This window comes from Manis pentadactyla, chromosome 6, assembly GCF_030020395.1.
Source record: "Manis pentadactyla isolate mManPen7 chromosome 6, mManPen7.hap1, whole genome shotgun sequence".
Classification (NCBI taxonomy): Eukaryota; Metazoa; Chordata; class Mammalia; order Pholidota; family Manidae; genus Manis; species Manis pentadactyla.
Genome location: NC_080024.1, coordinates 25009931 through 25037307, shown reverse-complemented (window position 1 = coordinate 25037307; position 27377 = coordinate 25009931). Strand labels below are relative to the sequence as shown.

The following is a 27377-nucleotide window of genomic DNA, read 5'->3' as shown; positions in this document are numbered from 1 at the left end:
ACAAGTTCTTACATGGTGAACAAGTTCTTACATAGTGAATAAGTTCTTACACGGTGAACAGTGCAAAGGTAGTCATATCACAGAAACTTTTGGCTTTGATCACACATCATGAACTGTAAACAATCAAATCAGATATGATTATTCGTTTGATTTTTATACTTGATTTATATGTGAATCCCACATTTCTCCCTTATTATTATTATTTTTTTTTTTAAATAAAATGCTGAAGTGGTAGGTAGATGCAAGGTAAAGGTAGAACATAATTTAGTGCTGTAAGAGGGCAAATGTAGATGATCAAGTGTGCCTATAGACTAAGCGTTAATCCAAACTAGACAAGGGCAACAAAACATCCATGGATGCAGATTTCTCTCAAAACAGGGGGGGTGAGGTTCTAAGCCTCACCTCTGTTCATCCCCAATTTCTCACCTGATGGCCCCCCTGCGACTATGCCTGTCTTAGGTTGTTCCTCCCTTGAGGAATCTTACCCGTCTCTGGCTAACCAGTCATCTTCCAGGGCCATACAGGGAAATGTAAAGTTGGTAAGTGAGAGAGAAGCAATATTCTTTGAAAAGGTTAGCTTTTTACTTCTTTGCAGATTTATGCCCTGTGGCTTCTATGCCCAGCATTTGTCTTGAGGTATCTTTACCACTTGGAAGAATTATGATACTTGGTAATTTTCAATATGAGGCACGAATTCTACTAAAGGGTTGTAATTAGGAAGGAAGAAGAAGAGCTATAGAAGTAGCAGACGGAAGAAAACATGGGAAAATTGATTATTTCTTTGACATATCTTCTTATAGAGTAACTTCAGCATGTATAGGTTTTAAACTACTAATTAAATTGCATACACACATTAACATAATAGGTATACAGCTACATAACAAAAGCAGACCTACAATTACCAGCCATATCCAGTGAAACCAAGAAAACCAGTTAGGTACCCTAGGCATTTGTGAAAACTTATCAATAATATGATGGATATTGTCTAACTGAATTTGAATAGTTTGAGAAAAATCAGACATATTAAAACAACACATTCCTGGGAACTGTTCACATCCCATGTGTTCTTTTAACAGTAGATAGTCTATAGTCGCACGATTTTGGAGCACTGCAACTTGCACTTCTCCTAATTCTTGGTTGAGTTCTGACAGTATAGATCCAGTCAACTTTGTTGTTTTACTGTATGCACAGGCCAGCTTAGATATCTCCTTCTTCATTCCAATGGCAAGTCCAGGAACCAGTGGAATGAATGCAGCTACAACTGCAACAGCGCCAGGATCTTTGTTGAAGTTTTTGATGATCACCTTCTGGAATGACTCTTCCAGAGGATGTTGATGTTGGAAGTTCTTCATATCATATCTTAATTCATTTTCTGGGTAGCCAAATTAGGCTTTGATCCTCTGTATAAACACAAACAAACCCTTTGCCCACACTTTGATATGACCTTTATACCATTGTGAAGAACCTATTAGAGATCACCACACAGGAACTGCCTTTTTTTTTTTTAAGGGAAAGGAATATTATCAGAAAAATGTACTTCCATAGCTGATCATCTGACACCCTTTAAAAGATCAAAATTAAGGATATGTAAAGCATGCATTAATTGTTGATTTGCAGTTAGTTTTATCCTATCAGGGAGTAATCCCCCTTTTCTTTCTCTTTTTTTTTTGTTATCATGAATCTACAATTACATGAAGAATATTATGTTTACTAGGCTCTCCTCTACACGAAGTCCCCCCCACAAACCCCATTACAGTCACTGTCCATCAGCATAGCAAAATGTTGTAGAATCACTACTTGTCTTCTCTGTGTTGCACAGCCCTCCCCTTTCTCCCACCCCCCACATTATGCATCCTAATCATAATACCCCCTTTCTTCTTCCCCCCACTATCCCTCTCTACCCACCCATCCTCCCCAGTCCCTTTCCCTTTGGTACCTGTTAGTCCATTCTTGGGTTCTCTGATTCTGCTGCTGTTTTGTTCCTTCAGTTTTTCCTTTGTTTTTGTACTCCACAGATGAGTGAAATCATCTGATATTTGTCTTTCTCTGCTTGGCTTATTTCACTGAGCATAATACCCTCTAGATCCATCCATGTTGTTGCAAATGGTAGGATTTGTTTTCTTCTTATGGCTGAATAATATTCCATTGTGTACATGTACCACATCTTCTTTATCCAGTCATCTACTGATGGACACTTAGGTTGCTTCCATTTCTTTGCTATTGTAAATAGTGCTGTGATAAACATAGGGGTGCATCTGTCTTTTTCAAACTGGGGTGCTGCATTCTTAGGTTAAATTCCTAGGAGTGGAATTCCTGGGTCAAATGGTAAGTCTATTTTGAGGAACCTCCATACTGCTTTCCACAATGGTTGAACTAATTTACATTCCCACCAGCAGTGTAAGAGGGTTCCCCTTTCTCCACAACCTCGCCAACATTTGTTGTTGTTTGTCTTTTGGATGGTGGCCATTCTTACTGGTGTGAGGTGATATCTCATTGTGGTTTTAATTTGCATTTCTCTGACAACTAGCGATGTGGAGCATCTTTTCATGTGTCTGTTGGCCATCTGAATTTCTTTTTTGGAGAACTGTCTGTTCAGTTCCTCTGCCCATTTTTTAATTGGATTATTTGTTTTTTCTTTGTTGAGGTAGGTGAGCTCTTTATATATTTTGGATGTCAAGCCTTTATCGGATCTGTCATTTCCAAATATATTCTCCCATACTGTAGGGTACCTTTTTGTTCTATTGATGGTGTCTTGCTGTACAGATGCTTTTCAGCTTAGCATAGTCCCACTTGTTCATTTTTGCTGTTGTTTTCCTTGCCCGGGGAGATATGTTCAAGAAGAGGTCACTCATGTTTATGTCTAAGAGATTTTTGCCTGTTTTTTTCTAAGACTTTTATGATTTCATGACTTACATTCAGGTCTTTGATCCATTTTGAATTTACTTTTGTGTATGGGGTTAGACAATGGTCCAGTTTCATTCTCTTACATGTAGCTGTCCAGTTTTGCCAGCACCATCTGTTGAAGAGACTGTCATTTCCCCATTGTATGTCCATGGCTCCTTTATCATCTATTAATTGACCATATATGTTTGGGTTAATGTCTGGAGTCTCTAATCTGTTCCACTGGTCTGTGGCTCTGTTCTTGTGCCAGTACCAAATTGTCTGGATTACTATGGCTTTGTAGTAGAGCTTGAAGTTGGGGAGTGAGATCCCCCACACTTTATTCTTCTTTCCCAGGATTGCTTTGGCTATTCGGGGTCTTTGGTGTTTCCATATGAATTTTTGAACTATTTGTTCCAGTTCATTGAAGAATGTTGCTGGTAATTTGATAGCAATTGCATCAAATCTGTATATTGCTTCGGGCAGGATGGCCATTTTGACGATATTAATTCTTCCTAGCTAAAAGCATGGGATGAGTTTCCGTTTGTTAGTGTCCCCTTTAATTTCTCGTAAGAGTGTCTTGTAGTTTTCAGGGTATAGGTCTTTCACTTATTTGGTTAGGTTTATTCCTAGGTATTTTATTCTTTTTGATGCAATTGTGAGTGGAGTTATTTTCCTGATTTCTCTTTCTATTGGCTTATTGTTAGTGTATAGGAAAGCCACAGATTTCTGTGTGTTAATTTTGTATCCTGCAACTTTGCTGTATTCCAATATCAGTTCTAGTAGTTTTGGAGTGGAGTCTTTAGGGTTTTTTATGTACAATATCATGTCATCTGCAAATAGTGACAGTTTAACTTCTTCTTTACCAATCTGTATTCCTTGTATTTATTTGTTTTGTCTAATTGCCATGGCGAGGACCTCCAGTACTATGTTAAATAACAGTGGGGAGAGTGGGCATCCCTGTCTTGTTCTCAATCACAGAGGAAAAGCTTTCAGCTTCTCACTGTTCAGTATGATGTTGGCTGTGGGTTTATTATATATGGACTTTATTATGTTGAGGTACTTGCCCTCTATACCCATTTTGCTGAGAGTTTTTATCATGAATGGATGTTGAATTTTGTCAAATACTTTTTCAGCATCTATGGAGATGATCATGTGGTTTTTGTCCTTCTTTTTGTTGATGTGGTGGATGATGTTGATGGATTTTCGAATATTGTACCATCCTTGCATCCCTGGGATGAATCCCACTTGGTCATGGTGTATGATCCTTTTGATATATTTTTGAATTCAGTTTGATAATACTTTATTGAGTATTTTTGCATCTACATTCGTCAGGGATATTGGTCTGTAGTTTTCTTTTTTGGTGAGGTCTTTGCCTGGTTTTGGTATTAGGGTGATGTTGGCTTCATAGAATGAGTTTGGGAGTATTCCCTCTTCTATTTTTTTGAAAACTTTAAGGAGAATGGGTATTATGTCTTCTCTGTGTGTCTGATAAAATTCTTAGGTAAATCCGTCCAGCCCAGGGGTTTCGTTCTTGGGTAGTTTTTTGATTACCGTTTCAATTTCTTTGCTCGTAATTGGTTTGTTTAACTTTTGAGTTTCTTCCTTGGTCAGTCTTGGAAGGTTGTATTTTTCTAGGAAGTCATCCATTTCTTCTAGGTTTTCCAGCTTGTTAGCATATAATTTTTCAGAGTATTCTCTAATTATTCTTTGTATTTCTGTGGGGTCTGTCATTTTTCCTTTCTCATTTCTGATTCTGTTTATGTGTATAGATTCTCTTTTTCTCTTAATAAGTCTGGCTAGAGGCTTATCTATTTTGCTTATTTTCTCGAAGAACCAGCTCTTGGTTTCATTGATTTTTTCTATTCCTTTATTCTTCTCAATTTTATTTATTTCTTATCTGATCTTTATTACTTCCCTCCTTCTGGCGACTTTGGGCCTCATTTGTTCTTCTTTTTCCAATTTCAATAATTGTGACTTTAGACTATTCATTTGGGATTGTTCTTCCTTCTTTAAGTGTGCCTGGATTGCTATATACTTTCCTCTTAAGACTGCTTTCCCTGCATCCCACAGAAGTTGGGGCTTTGTGCTGTTGTTGTCATTTGTTTCCATACATTCCTTGATCTCTATTTTAATTCGTTCGTTGATCCATTGATTATTTAGGAGCATGTTGTTAAGCCTCCATGTGTTTGTGAGCCTTTTTGTTTTCTTTGTAGAATTTATTTCTAGTTTTATACCTTTGTGGTCTGAAAAGTTGGTTGGTAGAATTTCAATCTTTTGGAATTTACTGAGGCTCTTTTTGTGTCCTAGTATGTGGTCTATTCTGGAGAATGTTCCATGTGCACTTGAGAAGAATGTATATCCTGTTGCTTTTGGATGTAGAGTTCTATAGTTGTCTATTAGGTCCATCTGTTCTAGTGTGTTGTTCAGTGCCTCCGTGTCCTTACAATGGATCTGTCCTTTGGGGTGAGTGGCATGTTGAAGTCTCCTAAAATGAATGCATTGCATTCTATTTCCCCCTTTAGTTCTGTTAGTATTTGTTTCACATATGCTGGTGCTCCTGTGTTGGGTGCATACATATTTAGAATGGTTATATCCTCTTGTTAGACTGAGCCCTTTACATAATGTAATGTCCTTCTTTATCTCTTGTTACTTTCATTGTTTTGAAGTCTATTTTGTCTGATACTAGTACTGCAACCCCTGCTTTCTTCTCTCTGTTATTTGCCTGAAATATGTTTTTCCATCCCTTGACTTTTAGTCTGTGCATGTCTTTGGGTTTGAGGTGAGTTTCTTGTAAGCAGCATATAGATGGGTCTTGCTTTTTTATCCATTCTATTACTCTGTGTCTTTTGATTGGTGCATTCAGTCCATTAACATTTAGGGTGACTATTGAAAGATATGTACTTATTGCCATTGCAGGCTTTAGATTCGTGGTTACCAAAGGTTCAAGGTTAGCTTCTTTAGTATCTTACTGCCTAACTTAGCTCACTTATTGAGCTGTTATATACACTGTCTGGAGATTCTTTTCTTCTCTCCCTTCTTATTCCTCCTCATCCATTCTTTATATGTTGGTTGTTTTATTCTGTGCTCTTTCGTGTTTCCTTTAACTGCTTTTAGTGGGTAGTTGATTTTATTTTTTCCTTTAGTTAGTATTTGGTTGGTCTGCTTTCTTTGCTGTGATTTTATTTTCTCTGGTGACATCTGTTTAGTCTTAGGAGTTCTCCCATCTAGAATAGTCCCTCTAGAATACCCTGTAGAGGTGGTTTATGGGAGGCAAATTCTCTCAACTTTTGCTTGTCTGGAAATTGTTTAATCGCTCCTTCATATTTAAATGATAATCGTCCTGGATACAGTATCCTTGGTTCAAGGTCCTTCTGTTTCATTGCATTAAATATATCATGCCATTCTCTTCTGGCCTTTAGGGTTTCTGTCGAGAAGTCTGATATTAGCCTGATGGGTTTTCCTCTATAGGTGACCTTTTTCTCTCTAGCTGCCTTTAAAACTGTGTCCTTGTCCTTGATCTTTGCCATTTTAATTATTATGTGTCTTGGTGTTGTCCTCCTTGTGTCCTTTCTGTTGGGAGTTCTGTGTATTTCCGTGGTCTGTTCGATTATTTCCTCCCCCAGTTTGGGGAAGTTTTCAGCAATTATTTATTCAAAGACACTTTCTGTCCCTTTTTCTCTCTCTTCTTCTTCTGGTACCCCTATAATACAGATATTGTTCCTTTTGGATTGGTCACACAGTTCTCTTAATATTGTTTCATTCCTGGAGATCCTTTTATCTCTCTCTGTGTCAGCTTCTATGCATTCCTGTTCTCTGGTTTCTATTCCATCAGTGGCTTCTTGCATCTTATCCGTTCTTCTTACAAATCCTTCCAGAGTTTGTTTCACTTTCATAATCTCCTTCCAGACGTCTGTAATCTCCCTCCGGACATCTGTAATGTCCCTCCGGACTTCATCCCTTAGCTCTTGTATATTTCTCTGCATCTCCGTTAGCATGTTTATGATTTTTATTTTGAATTCTTTTTCAGGAAGACTGGTTAGGACTGTCTCCTTCTCAGGTGTTGTCTCTGTAATCTTTGTCTGCCTCAAATTTTGCCTTTTCATGGCGATAGAGATAGTTTGCAGAGGTGACATGAGTGATGGCTGGAAGAACTTCCCTTCTTGTTGGTTTGTGGCCTTCCTCTCCTGGGAGAACAGCGACTTCTAGTGGCTTGTGTTGGGCATCTGCGCGCAGACAGGGCTTCTGATTCTTGCCCGGCCGCTATGCAGTTTATCTCCGCTGTTGCTCTGGGCATGGCCTGCCTCGGGCGGCTGCTCTGATATGGTGGAGCCGCATTGGAGGGGGAATGGCCGGGAGGCTGTTTATCTCTGTGAGGGGCCTCTGAGCTGCCCTGATATCCAGGGGTTTAGGGTGCCCTGGGTTCCCTGCTGCTGGATTAAGTGTCCCAGGATGTTTCCATCCAGCTGTGCAGTCCTTGTCCCTTTAAGACTTCCAAAAAGCACTTGCTTTTCTTTGTCCCCAGGGCACCGGCTGCAGGGACCCGCTCACAGGTCTTACTGTCCTGTTTCCCTAGTATCCAGGACCCCACGCATGCATTGTGTCTGTGCTCTGGTCCGGATGGCTAGGGCTGGCTATTTAGCAGTCCTGGGCTCCCTCTCCCTCCCCGCTCTGACTCGTCTCCTCCCACCCGGAGCTGGGGTGTGGGGCGCTCAGGTCCCGCTGGGCCGGGGCTTGTATCTTACCCCCTTCACGAGGTGCTGGGTTCTCGCAGGTGTGGATGTGGTCTGGATGTTGTCCTGTGTCTTCTGGTCTCCCTTTTAGGAAGAATTGTCTTTGTTGTATTTTCAAAAATATATGTGGTTTTGGGAGATTTCCACTGCTCTACTCACGCCGCCATCTTGAGGAATTATTTTTTAAAGCTAATTTCCTTATGCAAGTTTAATTCCTCATTCAGTGATATTATATTGCAAAAAAGCCACTTTCAACTGTTCACTTTTCATTTTTATTTTGTCAAAGTTGCTTTCATTGAAATTATTTTCTTTCCATGTAAAATTTATAATGGAGATTAAATTCATTGATTAGTTTTTTGTGAGAGGACTCCCAATTTTGGTCTGTATCCATCTTTGACAATCAGAGTCTGACATTTTAAGATGTTTGTGTTTTGGGTTTTGATCATCATTCCTGCTGGTTTTCCCAAGTCCAAGTTCAGTGTTGTGCACAAGATGTAGTTCCTCCATTAGTTCCATTTATTTATCAATAAAAAAATTTTACTGAGTGGTGTTTTAACCATTGTCAGTTTTATTTTATGCTGAAAATTCTTTCAGAATAGTTATTCTGAATTGGATGAAATACTAAGAATTTGTATTCTTTAAGTAATCTGAAAAAATAAGTAACTGATGAACCTGTCAGATATTCCCAGGCTGCTTTATTATTCAAGATTGATCTTATATTGGATACCATTATTTAATAGTCTTTGATCAGTTGCATTTTATGTATTATCTCCCTATGCCACTGGGAAGTAGAGAACAAAGAAATGGTAGGGTCAGAACACCGTGCTCATGTGCAGGGCCACCTCTGCCCCGCCTCCACAGTATATTTTCCAGTCCTCCTCTACACATAACCTCTGCTACCTCTGGTCCTATAGCAATTTAATGTTTTTAGTTTTCGTTATGAAATGTGTTGCTCAATTATCTTAATGTGATGCTAAGTGTTACATTGCCTCACCCCATCCTGCTTTCACCACTATGTTTATAAGAAAACATATATAGCTTATTCTCACCACAACCTCTGGTATAAATCCCTCCTCTCATCCTCTGAGCTGAATATCATAGCCATCTCGAGGACTGTATTTATTCTTTCTCCCTTAACTCCTGAAACACTGTTAGTTCTAAGAGTTGAGATCTCTGAGTGGATTCAGTGAAGGGTCCCCTCTTTCTTGCCCATGTTCTAAACAATGAAGGAAGACAAGGAGTGAGGCAGAAGGGAGAGTGACATGTCACCTCTATTCCTGGTAAAGACTAAGGAGGAGGATCAAGCTTGAAACAGGACTGCCCTGAAACTCACAGTGTATAGGAGAGAAGTCCTCCACTGTTGGCCAGCTCTTCCAGGATGAAGGAAAGAGCTGAGCTGATTTTGTCCAGGGTACCTTTATCAATTTGCCCCTCACGTTAGTCTTTCCCTCTCCCCCAGAACAGAATGAGTGACAAGGCAAAGAGGGTCAGGACTCATATTACTTGTACCCTTTCTACATGAGGAAAGTGGAAGAAATGTTCCCCTCTAACATTCCCAGCTCTTTTTTTATTTTTTATTTTTGCCTTAAACAATGGGGATTAAACGTTCTGCCTGTGGTCAACCAGGCGGGTGGCTGTGACTCTGCAGCCTCTCATGAAGGTCAGGCCCCCACTTTCCTTGGGCTCCTCCTACAGTATCCCAACTCCATAAAAGGCTGGAGAACAGACGGAAACTCCAAGCCCACTCAATCCTGAGTGTAAAAATATTCTCTGTTCTATTTTCTATTTCAAGTGTGTCTAGCTACATTGTTAATAGGATGTTGCAGAATCTTTGCAGTGAGATTAAGTGACAGCATTAAGACACTGAAATAATACATATCCTCTAATATTAAAATATCAGTGACATAGAGAACCCCCAAGTTTGGCTTAAAAACCCTCCCATTTTCAGATTCCTGGTGAGACAAGAAATCCTCCTTCCAGTTAAAATCAAAACACATTAAAATCAAAAGGAACTAGAGTTCTAGTGCCTCTTTATTCTCTTCACCTGTTTCACCCACCAACCCAAGCCCTCCCCCATGGTAACCACCAGTTACTTTTCAGTGTCTATGAGTCTATTGCTGTTTTTTTCATTTTGTTTTGTTCTATTTTAGATTCCATAAATAAGTGAAATCATAAAGTATATAGTCAGTGGTTCTATAACATTTTTCTATGGTGACAGACAGTAACTACACATTTAATAATGTATATAACTGTTGAATCACTAGATTGTATACTTGAAACCAATATAACATTGTATATCAACTATACTTCAATAAAAAATATATCAGAAAACAAACAAAAAAAGGAATTAAAGTTCACAATCAAATTATCTTATCATTGTGAGTTAAAGACCAAAATGTACTGTTATGTTAAATTAAAAAAAAAACACCTGTCCTCCCCAGTACCCTCTTCTGCTCTGTTCAAGCCAGAGGGGTTCTTAATTCCTAGGTGGGGTCAGCAGAGTCTCCTAGGTAACTGCTCCCTGGGAGAGCTCTCAAGGAGATGTTCTAACAAGACTTACAATTCTTACAAGATCTCAACATTTGTAACTCCAAGCCCCTATTTTGCTTACATTTTTAAAATAAATGTATTTTATTTAAGTATAACACTCAAACAAAAAAGTTTTTAAAAATTATAATTTTATAGGTTCATGAATATTCATGAAGTTAACACATCTATGTAACTACCACAAAAATAAGCAATCCGATAGAGGAACCGTTTTCCTGATTTCCAACATGACAAATCAGCTTGGCCTGCCTCTGAACTCTATTTAAATGAAATAATATAGTACACAGTTTTAATGTCTGACTTCCATATATTCAATATTATTTCATGAGATTCTTCCATATAACTGTGCATAACAGCAATTTGTTCTTCATTAATCTGAAATATTCTATATTATGTTTATGATGCAATTTATTTATTCTCTTGTTGATAGACATTTGTGTTATATCCAGTTTGAAACTTATACAAATAAAGCTGCAATGTGTGTTTTTATACGTCTTTGTGTGCATACATGTATGCATTTCTGTGGGTGGAATGCTATGTTAGGTTGTAGAGTATCTCTATGTTTTGCTTTAGTAGATACTACCAAAAAGTTTTCTAAAGTGGTTAAGTTAATTTTCACTCCCCAAGCATATGTATGTGTCCAGTACACTACTGCCTCATCAATACTTGCTGTCAATTTTTTTGTTAATTTTAGCTATGTTGTTTTGCAGTGATATATTTCATTGTAGTTTTAATTTCCATTTCCTTCTTGCAAATTAAAAGGTTTGGAAGTTTTCCAGATGTTTAGTGGAATTTGATGTTTTTACTTTTTTTTTTTACTTTAGCAAATTGGTTTTTGAAGTCTTCTACCCATTTTTAAATGAGGTCAGCAGTATTTTTTGGTTTGATATGTAGAATTTGCTCAAAGTGTCTGAAGTAAGTACTTTTTAACTTATGTGGAGTGGTGTGCTGGCAAACATTTAACAACCAGCTCTCTAGATAAGAGTCCTTGATGTGTAGCATTACCAAGTTGCCAGTATGTAGCAATTGCGATATCAGCGTAACATCACTGGACATGAAGTTGGAAAGATGCTCACAGTCGGCTTTCTTGACCCATTATATGCCATTCCAGCACACCACTGTTTTATATGTATTTCAAATAACATCTCTGATGCTATGAATTATAATTTTACTGACCTAATATTATCTTTTGATGAAGAAAGTTCTTCATTTTAATGTAGTCCAGTGTGTCACTCGACTCCTTATTGTTTAGTGCTTTCTGGGTCTTCTTAAGAAATCTTGGTTAACCCAAGGTTAAGAATGTATCCCCTTATATTATCTGCTGGATGCTTTATTCTTTTTACTTTCACATTTAGCTTAATAATCCATCTGGAATTAATTTTTGGTGTGTCAAGTAAGGGTCAAGATTTCTTTTTTCCATACAAATTATCTAGTAGACCAAGCACCATTTATGGAAAAAACTAGCCTTTCCCTCATTGCATTGCAGTGTCATCTTTGCTATACATCAAGTATCTGTGGATCTGTTTCAGACTCCCTATTCCATTCCACATGTCTGTGTATCCTTGCACTGATACTATACTGTCTTAATTACTTCAGCTTTCTGATAAGTCTGATATCAGGTAGGCTACCAACTGTCTTTTCTAATTATGAGCTTTCCATCTTTAACAGCTTTAAAAAAAGATGTTTGCCTTGAAGTTGGTTTTGTCTGATCTTATTTACACCAGCATTCTCTTGGTGTTTGCTCTCACTTTTATCCTCACCATTTTTAGATACTTGTATTTAACATGTATCTCTTATTAGCAAACTACAGTTGAAATATTTTATTATTCATCCAATTAGCAGGCATTTTTTTTCCAGACGTGCATCACATGGCTTTTTCCACAGACTCTTGTAAAATAGCTTCACCTTGCAGAAGCCAGCCTCTGAGGGAAGGGCTTTTACCTTATCTGAAATCTGTTTCAGCGGGAAAATCATTCTCAGCAAATGCCTGAGTAGAAGCTTCATTGATGACTGTGGTGCTTATTTCGTTAGATGAACTTGTTAGGGCTCCATCTATTATCATTATTCTTTCAACCAATTGTACGTATGCTAATTCCAACTAGACCATATGCTTCCTAAAGGCAGGATTTCATCACCTTCTATCAGGTGCTCAATTAATTAATTAACGAATGTTGGTCACTATTTCCAGCAGCTTTAATTACTCTTGACTTGCGTGGGAAGGAGGCTCAGAATTCATTATATCTCTAGAGGCTTTTCACTTCTCCCTGCTCCAAATAGGGCATAACCAACAAAAGAAGAAAGTAAAAATGACTCTGTTGCCTTTCTTTTGATTAAAGTCTTCAGATGCTGATGGTCCTGGAAGCTTTAGTCCCATGTTACCTCCAAAAGCTAAAGAGGCAGACGTCCCAAGTGGAGACAGTGCCTGCTGCCCGTGAGGAGATCGCTGCCACAGCTGCTCTTGCAACGTCCCTACAGGCCCTGTTATACAGCGTGGAGGTCCTCACCAGGTAATCCCACTGGCGGGAAGAGCCACAGCCCTAAGTGTCTATATCATCCTGAAAGATGAGGAAAAAAATATGGCAGCTAACAATCTCTAAAACCCAGTCTTTATTAATGGATACCTGCCCAAACTCAGCCTTGTATGGCTTAAAACTGCAAGTCGTTTGGGTAAATAGTGCTGAGTACTCTGAATGATAATAATAGTAATAATTCTACCTAATTTCTAGGCACACATTTGCCGGTAGCTTGCTGAGCTTCTGTGGCAGTGTTAGCCCAGGGGTGAGCAAATTTTCTGTAAAAGGGCCCAATTAGCAAATATGAATATGTAATCCACATTTTTATTGGTTCATATTATTTTATGAGACATGAAATGTCTACAATTCCAACTGTTATTATTTTATTATTTCTGTTATTATTTTGTGTTTGTGAAGAGTTGTTTTTCACTGAATTTCAGAAACTACATAACAAACATATACTACAGAATTTATTCCAATGCCAGAATTTATAGATTCTCTGTGGGATAAGACTCAGTCGTGCCAAGAGGGCTGAGAGATTTGGGAATGGAAAGGTAAATTGACATCAGTGTTCAGTTCCAAGAAGCTAGTCCTGTCCCCAGATCCTTGGGTGTATAAGCCGAAGGCATTGAAGGCCCTGGCATGTGGCCAGGGGTCCACAGCTAGAGTGAGAGGAGTGGGGCAGGGGGACGCCGGACAGCACGCAGGTGACTAGCTTTCCTTCTTCCTTCCCATCCAGAATTAGCCGGAAGGAGATATTCTTCCCAGAGTGCAGGTGGGGAAGTCTTCTCTCTCAGTTGGTATCTTTGCTCCTCCATCCCATTTGGCCACATCCTTAGCCTAACATTTTATGATTTTTGGTGCCCATCAAAAGGCACTAACTTCCCCAGCCCCATCATGCTCTGTTCATGAGCGGGCTAGTCAAAATCCCAGCCCAGAGAAGACTTTTTCAGTGTGCACCAGCAAATGAGAGACAGAGTGAGGGTGTTACTCATTAGGTCAGTATACATTTAATTTCTAATCATGAGCTGCATTGCCAGCCTAGGCAACAGAACATGGCCCAAAGCGCTTGGCAGACCCGCTACTGATGTACTCATCGGCACCTAAACTGAGGAAATGAGAAGTGGTGGGACAGGGAGCTGTGACAAATTGCCTCTTCCAAACGGGAAATCGTCCTAATGCTTTCATGACGGTTTCATGCAAGTCCTAGGAGGAAGAAAAACCTAAGGAGAAATATCAGACTTATACTCTTCTGCACCCATGTGGTTCCATCACTAGCCCCTTCTTACAAGTACAGAAAAGAAAAACAGTCCATTTCCCCCAAGGACCACTTTAGTTATTTCTCCTCATATCACGTAATGGTGCTTTCTACTCTTTTATAAGGACAAGTCAATTAACTTGTCCAAAAGTCACTAACCCAACAACCCATGAAGGGTTGTGGGTGGAGCTCTCACACTGAAAATTCTGTAGCTTTAAATATTCTAGGGCATTTTAATATTCTTTTGGTGGAATGGAAGACTAGCCTCCTTGGTAGCTTGTGATCATTCACAATAAATTTGGCTTTGCTGTTTTAACAAAAAGATAAGTATCCAACTTCACTTCACACCCCTAAACTTTACTCATGAAAAAGAATGTAAGTTATATAGGTAATAACACATAAATAAGTATATTACAAGTATTATTGGTATTAGTTTTTCACCACATCTTAAAGGCTAAAAACAAAACACATTCATCACCTCCTATTACTATAGGTCAGAATTCTGGGCAGGCTCAGCTGGTTTTTCCGCTCAGGGTCTCACAAGGCCAAAATCAAGATGATAGTCAGTCTGGGCTCTTCCCAGAAGTGCTGGGGAAGTATCCACTTCCAAACTCATTCAGATTTTTGGCAGAATCCAGGAGCGTGCAGCCTCAGGTCTGAAGTTCCTCTCCTTTCGGTCAGCCAGGGACCCCTCTGTGCCTGTGGAAGGCATCTGCATTCCTTCTCACCCGCCCTCTCTCTCCCCGCTGACGATGGCACCTAAATCCATGTCAGCACAGACTATCTTTGCCCCTACTGAGAGAGTACTCTGCTTTCTACAGGCTGGTGCGATGACATCAGACCTACCCAGATAATCTCCCTTTTGTATTCATATAAGGTAACATAATCACTGGGGTGAGTCCACGGGTCTCAGGTCTTGGGGCCACCTTTTTATTGTGCCTACCACAGCAAGGGAAGGGAACAGAAGGGGTGGTGTGATGAGTAAAATTTACTCATTCCAGCCACACCCATACAGAAAATGAGCATCACAGAAGCAAGCCTTACAGAGTTCATACAAGCAATTACTTTCAAAAGCTGTATCGTGCCTTCCATGTCTAGACGCTGATACAGAGGCAGCATTTGCTGAATACTTATAGTGAACACTGTAGATGTAAAAGGAGATGGTTTGAATCTATTTCTAAGCACTGAAATTACCAAATTACAGTAGATACTAATTTACTCACTTCCCTGAGCAGTCGTAGGTAAAATTTTGACTGGGAAGATTCTTTCCTTCTTTGATAGTTTCTCAGAAAAAAAAAGAGTGGTTGTTATGGGGCAGGTGGCCAAAATAGTATGTACATCTTTCCTTTTTACTTACTGTCTAGAATGATTAATTTCCTGGTACCTGTCGAGTTGAAAAATGAGCTCTTAACTCTCACATAATCAGTACAGGTTTAGAAGTCTGATTCATAAGTGTCTGGTTTGAAGTGTCATAGTTTATTACTCAAAATCAAGAAATGGAAGAAATCATGGTGTATATATAGACCCATGGGAGTCAATGCTCCCTTTAAAGTGCCTCTTGGAACAGAGATGGCAAAATAATGTGCAGAAAAAGCTCAAAACCAGGTCCTTTTTCTTTTTAAAACTAACTCAAAACTTCTGTGACCTTCAAAACTGGAGAATTTTATAAATGTTCCCACTTCAGTTGTTGTCATTTTGATGTGGCGGTACTGTCCTCGTTACAGGCCCATGACAGCCCCACAGATGAGCAGGTGTGACCAAGGTCATAAAGGGACCACCACAGCCAATCATACCATGTCTTCTGGGGTGAACACCAGGTAATTCACTGGCCTTATTCTTCTCTGGTCTCAGTTTCATATGGCCTCAATCTCAACTGTTGGGAATGAAAGGTCCCTGCAAATGGTCAGTATTGGGTACAAAAGTCTCAAAGGAAAAGACAAGGTGAGAGCTTAAAGTTACAAAGCTTCTTTTAAAATTGTCCAAGAGAAACCCAAGCTGCCTTCATAAATTGGTATTTGTGTTGGTTTGTTTGCATGAACATGCAAGATGGTCTCTGCCTCCTGGGTGGTCTCTGAACTATTCCAAAGTTGTTCAACTTGCCTCCAAGAAAAAGGCAAGTGAAACAATAATAATCAGGAGGTGGTTTCTCATTCTCAGGGCAGTTACACAGTCAACTTTCTTGCATCTGGACTGATTTTCCATAGATATTTCATCCGAATTTTGACTTAGGTCCTTAAATGATGCTTTTACATCATCGACTTAGTCTGCTTTTCTATTTTGGTATAACTCAGACACAAGCTATACTAGTTAACACTTGACCTGCTTCATTCTATGTTAACCTAAAAATATTCTAACACACACACGTAAAAGTTTAATTAGCATCTTCTTCCATTAAGGAAGATTCAAGAGAGGACAAACCCAAAATCAGAAACTTCGTACTCTTTTCCACACTCTGAAGCACAGTTTTAAGTTTTATCATCATTTATGCAAAATTAATTCCCTACTCAGTGTGTGTGTTCATATTAAAAATAAAAATTCCAAGCCCAACTATAAATGACCTGATGTGATGGTTAACTCATTCCTCAATTTCTTCTATTACGAAAAAATGAGAAAAAAAGAGCTCCTAAAGTCCTGTTTTCCATCAGTTATAAAGCAATAAGTCTCCAGGACTGAAAGGGAGTCAGCGATATTTCTTCCTCTGATCACCTAAAACAGACCACATGGTATTTAAACTATAACTCAGATTCACTTCCCATTGAAAGTTTTTAAAAATTCCCCTCATTTGGCTACATTCCATGACTTTGTGCTTTTACACTGTCTTTCCATAAATTATAAGGCAATGGAGCAGCTTTCATAGCAGCTATAATTGCAGCATGTGTGGTAGTCAAATAAAAAATAAAGATATTATATTTTAGGATTGGTATGTGTGTATTTGTGAGCTTATCAAAACATGCAGCTTTAAAGGGCTTGTCATAAGAACCCTGTGAGGACCCCTGTTCTTGCTCTGATCATTATGCAGACTGTTTTTCTGATTTCCAGATACCAGGAACAAGGCGCCAAACTGCACTTTATCAGGTACAGAAAGACCAGCCCTAATTTTGTACTAATTCTGACATCTTGTGACAATTGCCTTTTGAGCTGGGTTATGGTTCTGATAGATTTCCTTTAATTAACTTAGGGTATACTACTTCTGGGTAAACCCTCAACAAGTGGCAGTGAAGCCACTACAGTTGGGGAATGGCAATCTCTTCTAGGATGGTAAACTGTCTTTATCCTTCAGAGGAGGGTCTCTTGCGCCCTGCCCTACTGATTCATTAATAGAGTAGGAGGAATCTTGTATTTTTCTTCATTGAGATACTCTCTTCTCCCAGTTGCCACCCACATGCCTTTTCAGACCCCCAGTTAACCTTTTTAATTCCTCAGGGAAAACCTTCACTTGCTGGAGGAGGGCCAAGGCCTTCCCAGAGAGGAACTGGATGAGAGGATTGCTCGGGAGGAGTTCAGAAGACCCCGCGAGTCCCTGCTGAATATTTGCACCGAGTTCTACAAGCATTGCGGGCCAAGGCTAAAGATCTTGCAAAATCTGGCTGGGGAGCCGAGGGTCACTGCCCTGGAGTTGCTGGATGTGAAGTCCCACATGAGGTACTGTTCCCTTTTCCTGCCCTGAGTGCAGACCGTGTGTCTGGGGGCGCTGGCGGGAGGAAGAGAGCTTGGGACGCTGGGAATGAATTGTTTCCTGTGGCTTGGATGCGTATCACACAGGGCCCTCTGGGGAAAATGTGTGTTAAGGCCATCCAAAAGAGTCTCAGGGTGAATGTTCTTGAAGTTCTTAAAGACAGAAAATCAAAGTCCATGTATTTGCTCACAATAAAATAGAGTGCAAGGGAAATTTCATCACCTAAATTCTTAGAAAAGTAGCCTTCTTCCAAGTACTACTTACCTCCTAGATTATAAGTTTTCACCAGAATCCAGTGTTTCCTGTTATTTTACAAGAAAATGCACTATGACTTTCTGCTCCAAGACTTACTCTTCCTCTACATGACCTGATGACTTAGTAATGAGCCCCATGGAGAAGTGAGCAGGTCTAAGGTCAAGCCACACTTTGCTTGGGCCGAAGATCCCCTTGGCACAAATTGTGCATGCTAGCCTTCCAACTTTTCAAAAGCATCCTGGTAAAAATTCTGAACTAGGTGAGGCCAATCATCATATTTAAGTTTTTGCTCCAAGTGGCCAGGGAGAGGCTCTAGTTGCATCTCTGTGCACTCATATTTCCTTCTTCCTATGGAGATGTCATTGCACTTTTTACTAAACTCATCAAGGCTTTGTCTGTACTTTCAGATTCTTACAAGGAACATCATTTGAGAAGAATCTTCTATTGAAAAAAAATTTTTTTGCTTCCCCCCTTTTCATTTAATTCTATATGATGGATATCCTTTTATTTTAACATCTATTCAAATTTTTAACAGTTTGTAAAAATCCCTTGAAAGGAAAACTCCATGTGTGACAAAATATTCACTTGGGAAATTTAGCATCTCTATAAAGCAAGCTAAAGGTAGAATTAGATTTTAGCCATTCATAAATAACATTGCAACTGGGCAAAATATGCCAGTTTCCTATGATTGAGGGTTTTTTTCCCTTAAAATGATCCCTTGAAAAATTTAGAAAGTACTAAGTGAGGGAAAATGAGAGGCCAGAAATGTGTAGAGAATGCAGGCTCATTCTCCTTGTTAAATGAATTTTACAAGGGATGTAAAAGAAACCCCATTTGTCAGGGAACCTGCGGACCAAAGAAGGACTCTGAGTGCAGCTTGGCGAGTCAGTGAGTTTTATGAAGGGTCTACTCACCGAGCGGTGGGCAGGAAGGGGTGCTACCTGCAGGAGCGTGCATCCCTGTGTGGAGGAGCAGGCCATCTGGAGTTCCTGCCTTACCTGGTGTTTCTCTTCAGACGGGAAACCGTTCGGCATCCTCGGAGCCTCGCCCTGGCGGCTGGGAGCAGGGGGAGCCCCTCCTGGAACTGCGCCCGGCCGGGGGGCAGCCTCGCAGCTTGTTCTGCAGTGGCCCCGCTGTGGCCGGGTTGGGGAGGATCGCCCACGCAATACCCCTCCAGACTGATTTCACGTTCTTTGAGGCCTTGGCACGCCCCCGGGACTCAAAGCTTAACACTTCCCCATCCCCGGTCCCCGCTGTGTTGTACCGGGGAAGAGGAGCTTATTTCACTCTGACAATTTCAGCACCTGCGCTGGGAAGGGGGAAGAAGGTTTGAAGTGTTAAGACGCTGCTGTCATAGCAACCCAGCGCTCCAGTCGCCCTCCCCTCCTTTCTCACTGGTCAGGGCTAACTACTGTAATTCTGTGCGCAGAGCAACGTCGTATTCCTGGAGTCAGAGAATCGCTACTGTTGACAGCCGTTCTGTAGGAGAAATGAGGAAATTCCTAAAACATGGCTGAGAGAGAGACAGAGAGAAGGAACATGAGCATGGATTAGTAACTGTCCTGTAACTTGACCCTCTGTATCTACACTTCTTAGGGCATTTGGAGGGAGGGGAGAGCAGGAGTCAGGGAGGCCTAGAGCGCCATCTAGAGGCCAAACCCTAGTAAAGGTTAAATGAACTATAGTGTAAGCAGTTTAGCTCAGTGCTCAGCTCAGCACTGAATCCATAGTTCAGTGGGTGCTAATGCTAATGAGATGACCCAAATAGTATGCTAGACACTGGAGATGTAAAACAAAGTCCTGGCCCTCAAGACGACCACTGTCCAATACAAGAGACACGGATAAGAAAATAACTATAATACAGTGTTGCAAGTACCATGTATCACATGTATATTTATGTATTTATCGTTTTACAAAGTATTTGAGGCAAGTTAGAAAATTGTGATACAAAGGGATAGTACGTACAAATGAAAGAGTCAGAACAATGTGAAAAGTTAGCAAGGAAATCATTATGTTCATGATCACATTAGCAGAAAAAACTTACATGCTTTGCATAAGCCGGAAATTTGACTTTGACCTTCTGAGTTATTAAAGCCATGAGAGGGAAATGATCAACACAGAATCATACTGTCGGTGAGGTACTATGTTTGGAGGAACATTACTTGTTGAAATATGAAGAACAGGAAATGTCTCCTGGTTGGTGTTTGTTCAAAGGAAAGAGTGATGTGATGAGCAATATCCTCAACAGCCCCGTAGTAGGTAAACTGCCAGTGACAGTACTGAAACATGGTGCAACAGTGTCAATGCGGGTCAGCAAGAACTCGCTGTCTGGAGCCAGAAAAATGTCATTCAAGGACACAGTTATTTCACGGTCTGGATTTACTGGAGGATAGGCAAAATTTTTCCTGCCAAGGGAACAGTTAGACTAAATGACCTCTATTAGTGCAATTTCTACAATAAGCTTTTGATAAAAATGGACCTTCCAGGATGTCTAGCCAAAGATATTATATGTTGCTGAGTAAAGGAAGATACATATGCTTTGGCCCTGTACCAATCAAAGGGTAGAATTGCCGTTTTCTCCTATAAATAAAGTACACGTTTGGATATGTGTATATGTCAGAGATAAATAAGTAAATTTTGGAACTGTAGGCATTTGGTGGCATTTGACATCCTAAAAATGGATTATATCACTCTTGGAGAGAGGACTGGAAAAACAGGAATGGGATATTATTAAGATAGATGAGGTATTTGCAAGAAGTATTTGATTGGAGCCAAAGAGCCACAAAGTAGCTTGAGGCAACCTGTACTCCTGCATTTGCAAAATCTATGGTTGACTGCAGGGCCCTCAGGGAAAATATTCTTGATTAGATAGGGTCTCTGCCCTAAGAGAATTCATTGCCTCATTTGCCCAACCCAGAGCTGCCAAAGCAGCAGCGTAGCAGAACAGTAAAATGGGCAGATTATCTTTGCCTCTCACTCTTCCTGCTCCCCATCCTTCCCCTCCCACCTCTCTCCAGTTCTCCCTCCTTTCTTCCTCTCCCTCTCAATGTGAACATCTCTTGTGTTCTCACTGGGCGAGGACCATAGGAGGGATTTCTAGTGAGAGATTATTTCATGCGATGGTACAGCAAAGACTCTATTAAAGGAAATTTTTGTTTCATGCTCAAAGCAAATTCATTTCGTAATATGAATGAGAAGAGAAATACAGGTAGTAATCCATAAAATGACCCAAAATTTCAAAAACAAATAAATGTTTTCAAGCTTAAAATAGGTCAGTTTTCAAGCATTTCTCAATATTATCTATAAAATAATAAGGGGAAAGAAATGCATGCATACAGACATACTCTTACCTGGCACATAAATAACCTGAAAAGCAATTATTTCTGCATGGCACATTTGTGAGAATGAGAGAAACAAAAATCCACAGGCTGTTTAAAATTATTTCTTTAAAACCCTCACATTCATATACAACTTCCAAAAGGATAATGGGAATGTTCAGTCTGGAGAGAAAAGTGGGGTGGAGAGACAATAACTATTTCTTGATAATGAAAGGCAGTCATGGACAAGATGAATTGAATTCATGCTTCCAGATTATTTAAGCCTAGTAGGAAGAAACTGAGGGAATTTGGGGACCTAATATGAAGACAGCTTTTCACAGTATGGACCTCCAGAGATGGAATGAACTGTCTGATGATGTGGTTGTGAATTTTTCATCCATGGCACAAGTCAAATGGAGCATTTGCAGAGCAATTCAAGTGTTAGAGAGGCAATGACTTGGCTGTGATTCCTAAATCAAAATGCCTGTCAAAATCACCTGGGGAATCTCTTATATAGACCCTCTTGGCATTTGTCCTATCTCAGAGTGATCAAAAAGAACTCTCTCCTTATTAAAATGCTATAGTTAATACATACGAAAAAGACTGATACACTATTCCCATTGCACTACTCCTAACGAGTTCTTGGATCTGTGCAATGATTACTAGAGACAGGTAACATCATAAAAAGAGTGACAATGAGAGATCATGTGCTTTTTGATGAAAGTACAACATCATCTGTGCAGTAAATTTGCCAGAAAAGCAAACCTTATCTGATGTAGCCCCTAGTTCCAACTACCAATTGAATTCAGTATGGGGGCAGTGAAATAGATTAAATGGCACCATGGAGAGTCATTTAGCAAAATCCATAGTGTGGAAAATCCTGCAAGAGGAACAGCTAATGTCTTCAATATAAAAATTAGAAGAAGCCAAAGAAAAAGAGAAGAGGGGAACCTACAAATTTAAAGAGACTTAAGAGACACAGCAGCCAACTGGAATTAAGGGCCTTGTTTTATCCTGATTTATTTTTTTTAATGTTTATTTAAGAATTAAAGGATAATATGGGAATTTTGAAAACTGGATATTTGGGGTTTTTTTTAAAGAAGTTCTTTTTAATGTGTTAGCTATCATAATTGTGGTTGATTTTTTTGAGTCCTTTAGAGACATCTGCTGGACTATGTATGGATAAAATGATACAATGCTTGGGATTTACTTCAAAATAGTCCAGGGTTGGGGGAAGGAGGGTGATTGTGGGTATAAATGAAACGAGAGTAGCCCTGAGTTGGTCATTGTTGAATCTGAATGATGGGTACATGAGGGACTCATTATATACTTGCCTCCCTACCTTTGTATATGTTCCAAAATTTCCAAAATAAAAGTTAAAAATAAATATTTTTTATTTATTTCTGGGCCCAACCTTGGAGATTCTTATTCACTAGACCTTGGGTGGGGTCTGGGAAATGACATTTTTTATTTCTACTTTAAGCTGTGTTTTTTTTAAGAGGAGCCAGTCAGCCATACAACATGTGGCACCTCGTTGCGTACAAGACTAGCAAGGTCTCTTGACTCTGAGATTCTGTGACTCTGGGAGAGTTATTTTGGGGACTTTTCCAAGGCAAATTTACTTCAAAAAAAGTTAGAAAAGCTTATTTCTCATGTCCCTTAATCTGAAATCTCCTCTTCTCCTTTAGTAACAGTCCTGAAAACTCTCAGTGTACAAACACCTCCTAATGACACCATTCACATGTGCTCTCCTAGGAACATTAGATCTTCTGTTCTCTTTTTCCATCAGCATCTCGCTGTCCTACATTCTACTTCCAAAGGATATTTTGGATGGATGGCTAGACACCCACTGAGTCAAGCCAAAGATTCAAGTAATAGATGATAGTGGCTTACTTACCCTTCTTGAAGAAATTTGTTTTCAAAGGAATTTCCAGGACCTTAAGGGATGTGGACGTGTCAGCCACCATGATAGGAGTTGTGGGTATATTTTTTCAATATAGATGTTTTTTGGAAAAAATGAAGCTTTAATCATACAACATAGATTTAAGATAATACCATGAATGGGTATACATGGCCTCTCAATATCTTCTACATGTTCTGCACCTACTCAGTGTATCTGATAGTGAAGCATTGTAAAATTTTAAATGCCTTCTTCTTCCTGGAAAAATTAAATTCAATTGGCTTTTTAAGACTATGTATGTCCTTATACTCACATTATTTGGAAACTGGTAATCCATGTCTAGTTTTGAAGATTATTTAGTTAACCAACTAAATATAGTTAGTTGCCAGAAACACCATTGGCCCAGTCAAATGTTGGTCAATTTCCCCTGAGAAAACCCTGTACTTGGACATAGTGCAGGGGTCTGTGCCTCGTGACTAAGAACCTGAACAACACTTGGAGGAAGCACTTTCCCTCTGGCAGTCTCTGTGTGGAACTGAGTTAGGAAACCTGAGAAGTAGAGGCACCCCAAACCAAAGCCATCCAGACAGGCCAACTGAGTCAATTATACAAAGAGTATCAGCAGAGCAGGAGGATCTGTGTATGAGGCAAAGAGGAGGAGTTGAAGGAAAGAAATGGAAATTAGCTGAACTTCTTGGGCTACAATAACATCCAATACCACTTTTACTAAGGTTCCATTGACCTTGACAATGGTAGTGAGGGAGCTATGAAGCTTACTTGTTCACATGATATTCATGATTTTATTGTACATCAAAGTTCAGCTTCTCTTTTATGCACATATATGTGTGTATATGTATATTTGAAGTGTGTGTGTGTGTGTGTGTGTGTGTGTGTGTACACTCAAAGTGACATTCTCTAGGTATGTCTTAATCTCTCTGGGTTTTAGTTTCCTCATCAGATGCCATTCATATTTACTGCCTGGGACAGTTTATGAGTCTCTGTTAATATGCTTGTGCATCTATCAATGTATTGGTTCCTGCAAGCAGAACTAAGGGGTAGAGGGTGTGGAAACATTATTCTTTGTTCAGGTATGCTGGAGAGAACGTGATCAGCATGAAGCTATGTGGGAAAATTCCCACTGGGGCATTCTAAACTTATTCTTTAAAAAAAACTTTAGGTTGGCAGAAATTGCACACTCCCTTCTGAAGCTGGCGCCATACGACACCCAGACAATGGAGAGCCGTGGGCTTCGGCGCTACATTATGGAGATGCTGCCTATTACCGACTGGACAGCCGAGGCAGTGAGGCCGGCTCTTATCCTCATTTTAAAGAGATTGGATAGGATGTTCAACAAAATTCATAAGATGCCAACTTTGAGGTGAGGAGGCCTCTAGTCAACTGTTGACATTGCAAGTCTTAAAGTTTGGGTTTGTCATTTTTGAAGATGGTGGATCAATCTGAAGTTGAATGGATGATATGAAAATTTTCTGTTGGTGTATGTGCCTAGTTACCTGGGTATATGAATGCATAAGTAGCAGGGTCTACATTTTGAGGAAATAACATGGTCTTTGAAATTATGTCATTTGAAAAAAATCTATTCATTTCTTAGCTATTGTGTTCCTTATCTGATACACATAAGAAATTCAGTGAGTATCCTTCAGTTCTTTTTGAACTAAGGCAGAGTATGCCTGATAAATAAAACAACTAAGGAGAGAAGAAAATGTAATTTGATGTTCAAAAAATACTGTTTTTAACGTAGTATTTAGGTCCCAGTATAGAGAAATGCAGGCTTTCCAATCATCAACCAAGTAACAGCTGAAAAGATCTCAAGATTGATAACAAAGACCTAATTTTCAACTTTTCACCTAATTCAGGGTAGTACTAAGTGAACTTTATTACCACTTGATCTCTGTTCACCGGCCTGAAATACCCACTGATAGCCCTCCTTTGTGAGGATGCCTCTGAGCCAGCCTACCTGGAGATCTGAGTCCAGCTTGGAAACCTACAGCTGTAGTGAGCAGATAGTTCAATTGATTAAATGCTGATAAATCCACTCTCTCAGAAATTTCAAGTTTGGGTTAGTGAGAGCATTTTCTGTCCTTTTACACTAAACTCAAAATCAATGCAATTCTTGCCCAAGAATTTGTAGCACTTAGTATTCAATTTGTCAGAACTTTTCTAGGTTTTAAGCCTGTGTTCTTCATTTATGCAGCCATCAGGAGTTTTGAATTTATAAAAAAAAGAGATTGAAAGATTTCATCCTAATAATTAATAGTTTCTTCCTATATTCTTTTATACCATGGTGACAAATGCCTACACATTTATTTCAGTGGCATGGACATGTCTGTCCTTAAGCTCTCCTTTTTTTCTTTAGTGGTTCCAATGGAACGTTTGTGCCTATTGTCAAATGGCCAAAGTCTTGGAAGTCCTACAAGTGTGTATCAAAATAAATTGTTTTTCTTAAAAACTTTGTATCTAAAGATGTTCAACATCTCCATAGGCTGATTCAATTGTTATATAAACTAAGTCCATTATAAAGAACATCATGCTTCTTCAAAGTAGATTTCTGGATTCATGTATAGACTTGGTCAATTGTAGGCAGTTTTCCTAGGGTGCATACTGTGAATTTAGGGTTGCCTCAGATGTAATTTTATCAGGTGATCTCGGTTCAGTAAGAGAAATGTGACTGAACCTGACTTGTAGGTGACCAAAGCATCAAGGATGTGAACATACCCTCATTTATGAACACTTGCATTTTGTCATGGCAGATATTTAATTTTGGCATATGCTTAGGAATATAAGGTTAGAAATTGTTTCCAGAATAATATTTAGAAATGTTGATAACAGTAAAGTACAACCTGCTTATTTGGGGGCCACAGAGATGACTCTTTCAGTCCTGAGACAGTTACAGACCATATTGATTTTCGTTACATAAAATCTCATGGTCATCTAATTGAGTTATGTTGCCACTATTTATACTACCATAGAAATTAGCCAAAAAGTATCATTTCTTAGGAAGCCTAGAAAGAACACTTTTTAAATAGGCTATTTTCTTCTAATGCCATCTTTTCGGCAGGAGTTAAACCATATAAATCTAATTGCAGTCTGGTGTGAAAGCTAATGAGAACAACTGTAGTCTGATAAATAGATTTCAGAAATGCAGCCTGTGGTCAGATTAATTCTGTTGCGAGTAATGATGCCTATGGTGGGTTCACTAGAATGGTAGTCTCACACCCTCTCTCAAAGCTGAGATCTGGGCATTTAAAATGCAACCCATTCATCATCTCTGTTTTTTTCTTCAATAGATTTTGTCTCATTAGTCGAGTGGGGCAGGAGTGCCTTTGCTACGTTTTCAGTATCTTCTTCCCTTCCCACTGTGCTCTGTACTTTTGGAACAACATGGGTAAACGTCATCCCGTGTGAAGCACTCTGTTGTCTCAGACACCCGTCCTGTCTTAGCTGGCAGTCAGAATCACTGTCTCATTCGCTTGTTCAGACTGTCTCCAGGAGGGAGCCAAGCTGCTAATGGCTCCTGTATTGTATTCCAGGCGACAGGTTGAGTGGGAGCCTGCCAGCAATTTGATTGAAGGGGTTTGTTTGACACTTCAGAGGCAGCCAATCATATCCTTCCTGCCTCACCTTAGGTCACTGATCAATGTCTGTGTCAATCTGGTGAGTAGCCAAGTGGCAATCTTATGAAACTTTACAAAATTTAACTCTGCTATTGACTTCTCTGAATTGAAGATTTACAGGTCAACCACTTTGTGCCCCTACTAAGTGAAATCAGATGGCTCAGGTGACACCGAAAATAGTGAGGTACATTTCAAGGTGGTGCGTGGGGAGATACAGGGGCCCATCCCTACACAGAGGGGATTTGGTGCGCTGCTTCCCACACACCACTTTGACAATTCACCTCTTCAAGCTGCGCTGAGAGCTGAGGGCTGCCAGTTGGAGAGTGGGGTGGCGGGGGCTGAACAATTGGCGAGAAGTGGAGGTAGTCTGGGGTGGGAAAGTTTAAAAACACAGAGAGATTTTTTTTTCTTTTTTAGTGCAAAATGACACCATGAATTGGCCAGTCTAAGGTTTCTATGAAGAAAAAAAAAATTTTTTTTCGGCACTTATGTAATATCTAGAGTCTGGTCCTGACAAGGTTTTGTACAATGTGGAAACCATGTTAGAGCATTTCATTGAATAGGATCTGCTGCTTAACTAGTTGAGCAATAAATCTGTAGCTGGAATGCCTAGTGCAAATAGAGCTGTTACCACCATCATCGCTGTCAATATTTGCTCCATCAAAG

At 39.6% G+C, this 27377-nt stretch overlaps 1 protein-coding gene and 1 long non-coding RNA gene across 19 annotated transcripts in view; one reads left to right on the top strand and one right to left on the bottom strand.

Annotated features, from left to right (window-relative positions):
• UNC80 (unc-80 homolog, NALCN channel complex subunit) overlaps positions 1 to 27377 on the top strand; it is a 244565-nt gene that overhangs the window by 190604 nt on the left and 26584 nt on the right. For all 18 annotated transcript variants that reach the window (XM_036926837.2, XM_036926834.2, XM_036926833.2 and 15 more), the window contains 6 exons: positions 12497 to 12667; positions 15656 to 15748; positions 16971 to 17006; positions 17355 to 17573; positions 24257 to 24457; positions 26628 to 26751. In XM_036926837.2, the coding sequence (XP_036782732.2) occupies positions 12497 to 12667; positions 15656 to 15748; positions 16971 to 17006; positions 17355 to 17573; positions 24257 to 24457; positions 26628 to 26751 (844 nt within the window). The remainder of the gene's footprint in view (positions 1 to 12496; positions 12668 to 15655; positions 15749 to 16970; positions 17007 to 17354; positions 17574 to 24256; positions 24458 to 26627; positions 26752 to 27377) is intronic.
• LOC118932943 (uncharacterized) lies at positions 13802 to 23946 on the bottom strand. Its single transcript, XR_005032962.2, has 3 exons — positions 18777 to 23946; positions 16490 to 16637; positions 13802 to 13879 (listed from the first exon to the last, which is right to left on the bottom strand). It is a non-coding gene; the product is annotated as an uncharacterized LOC118932943 (long non-coding RNA).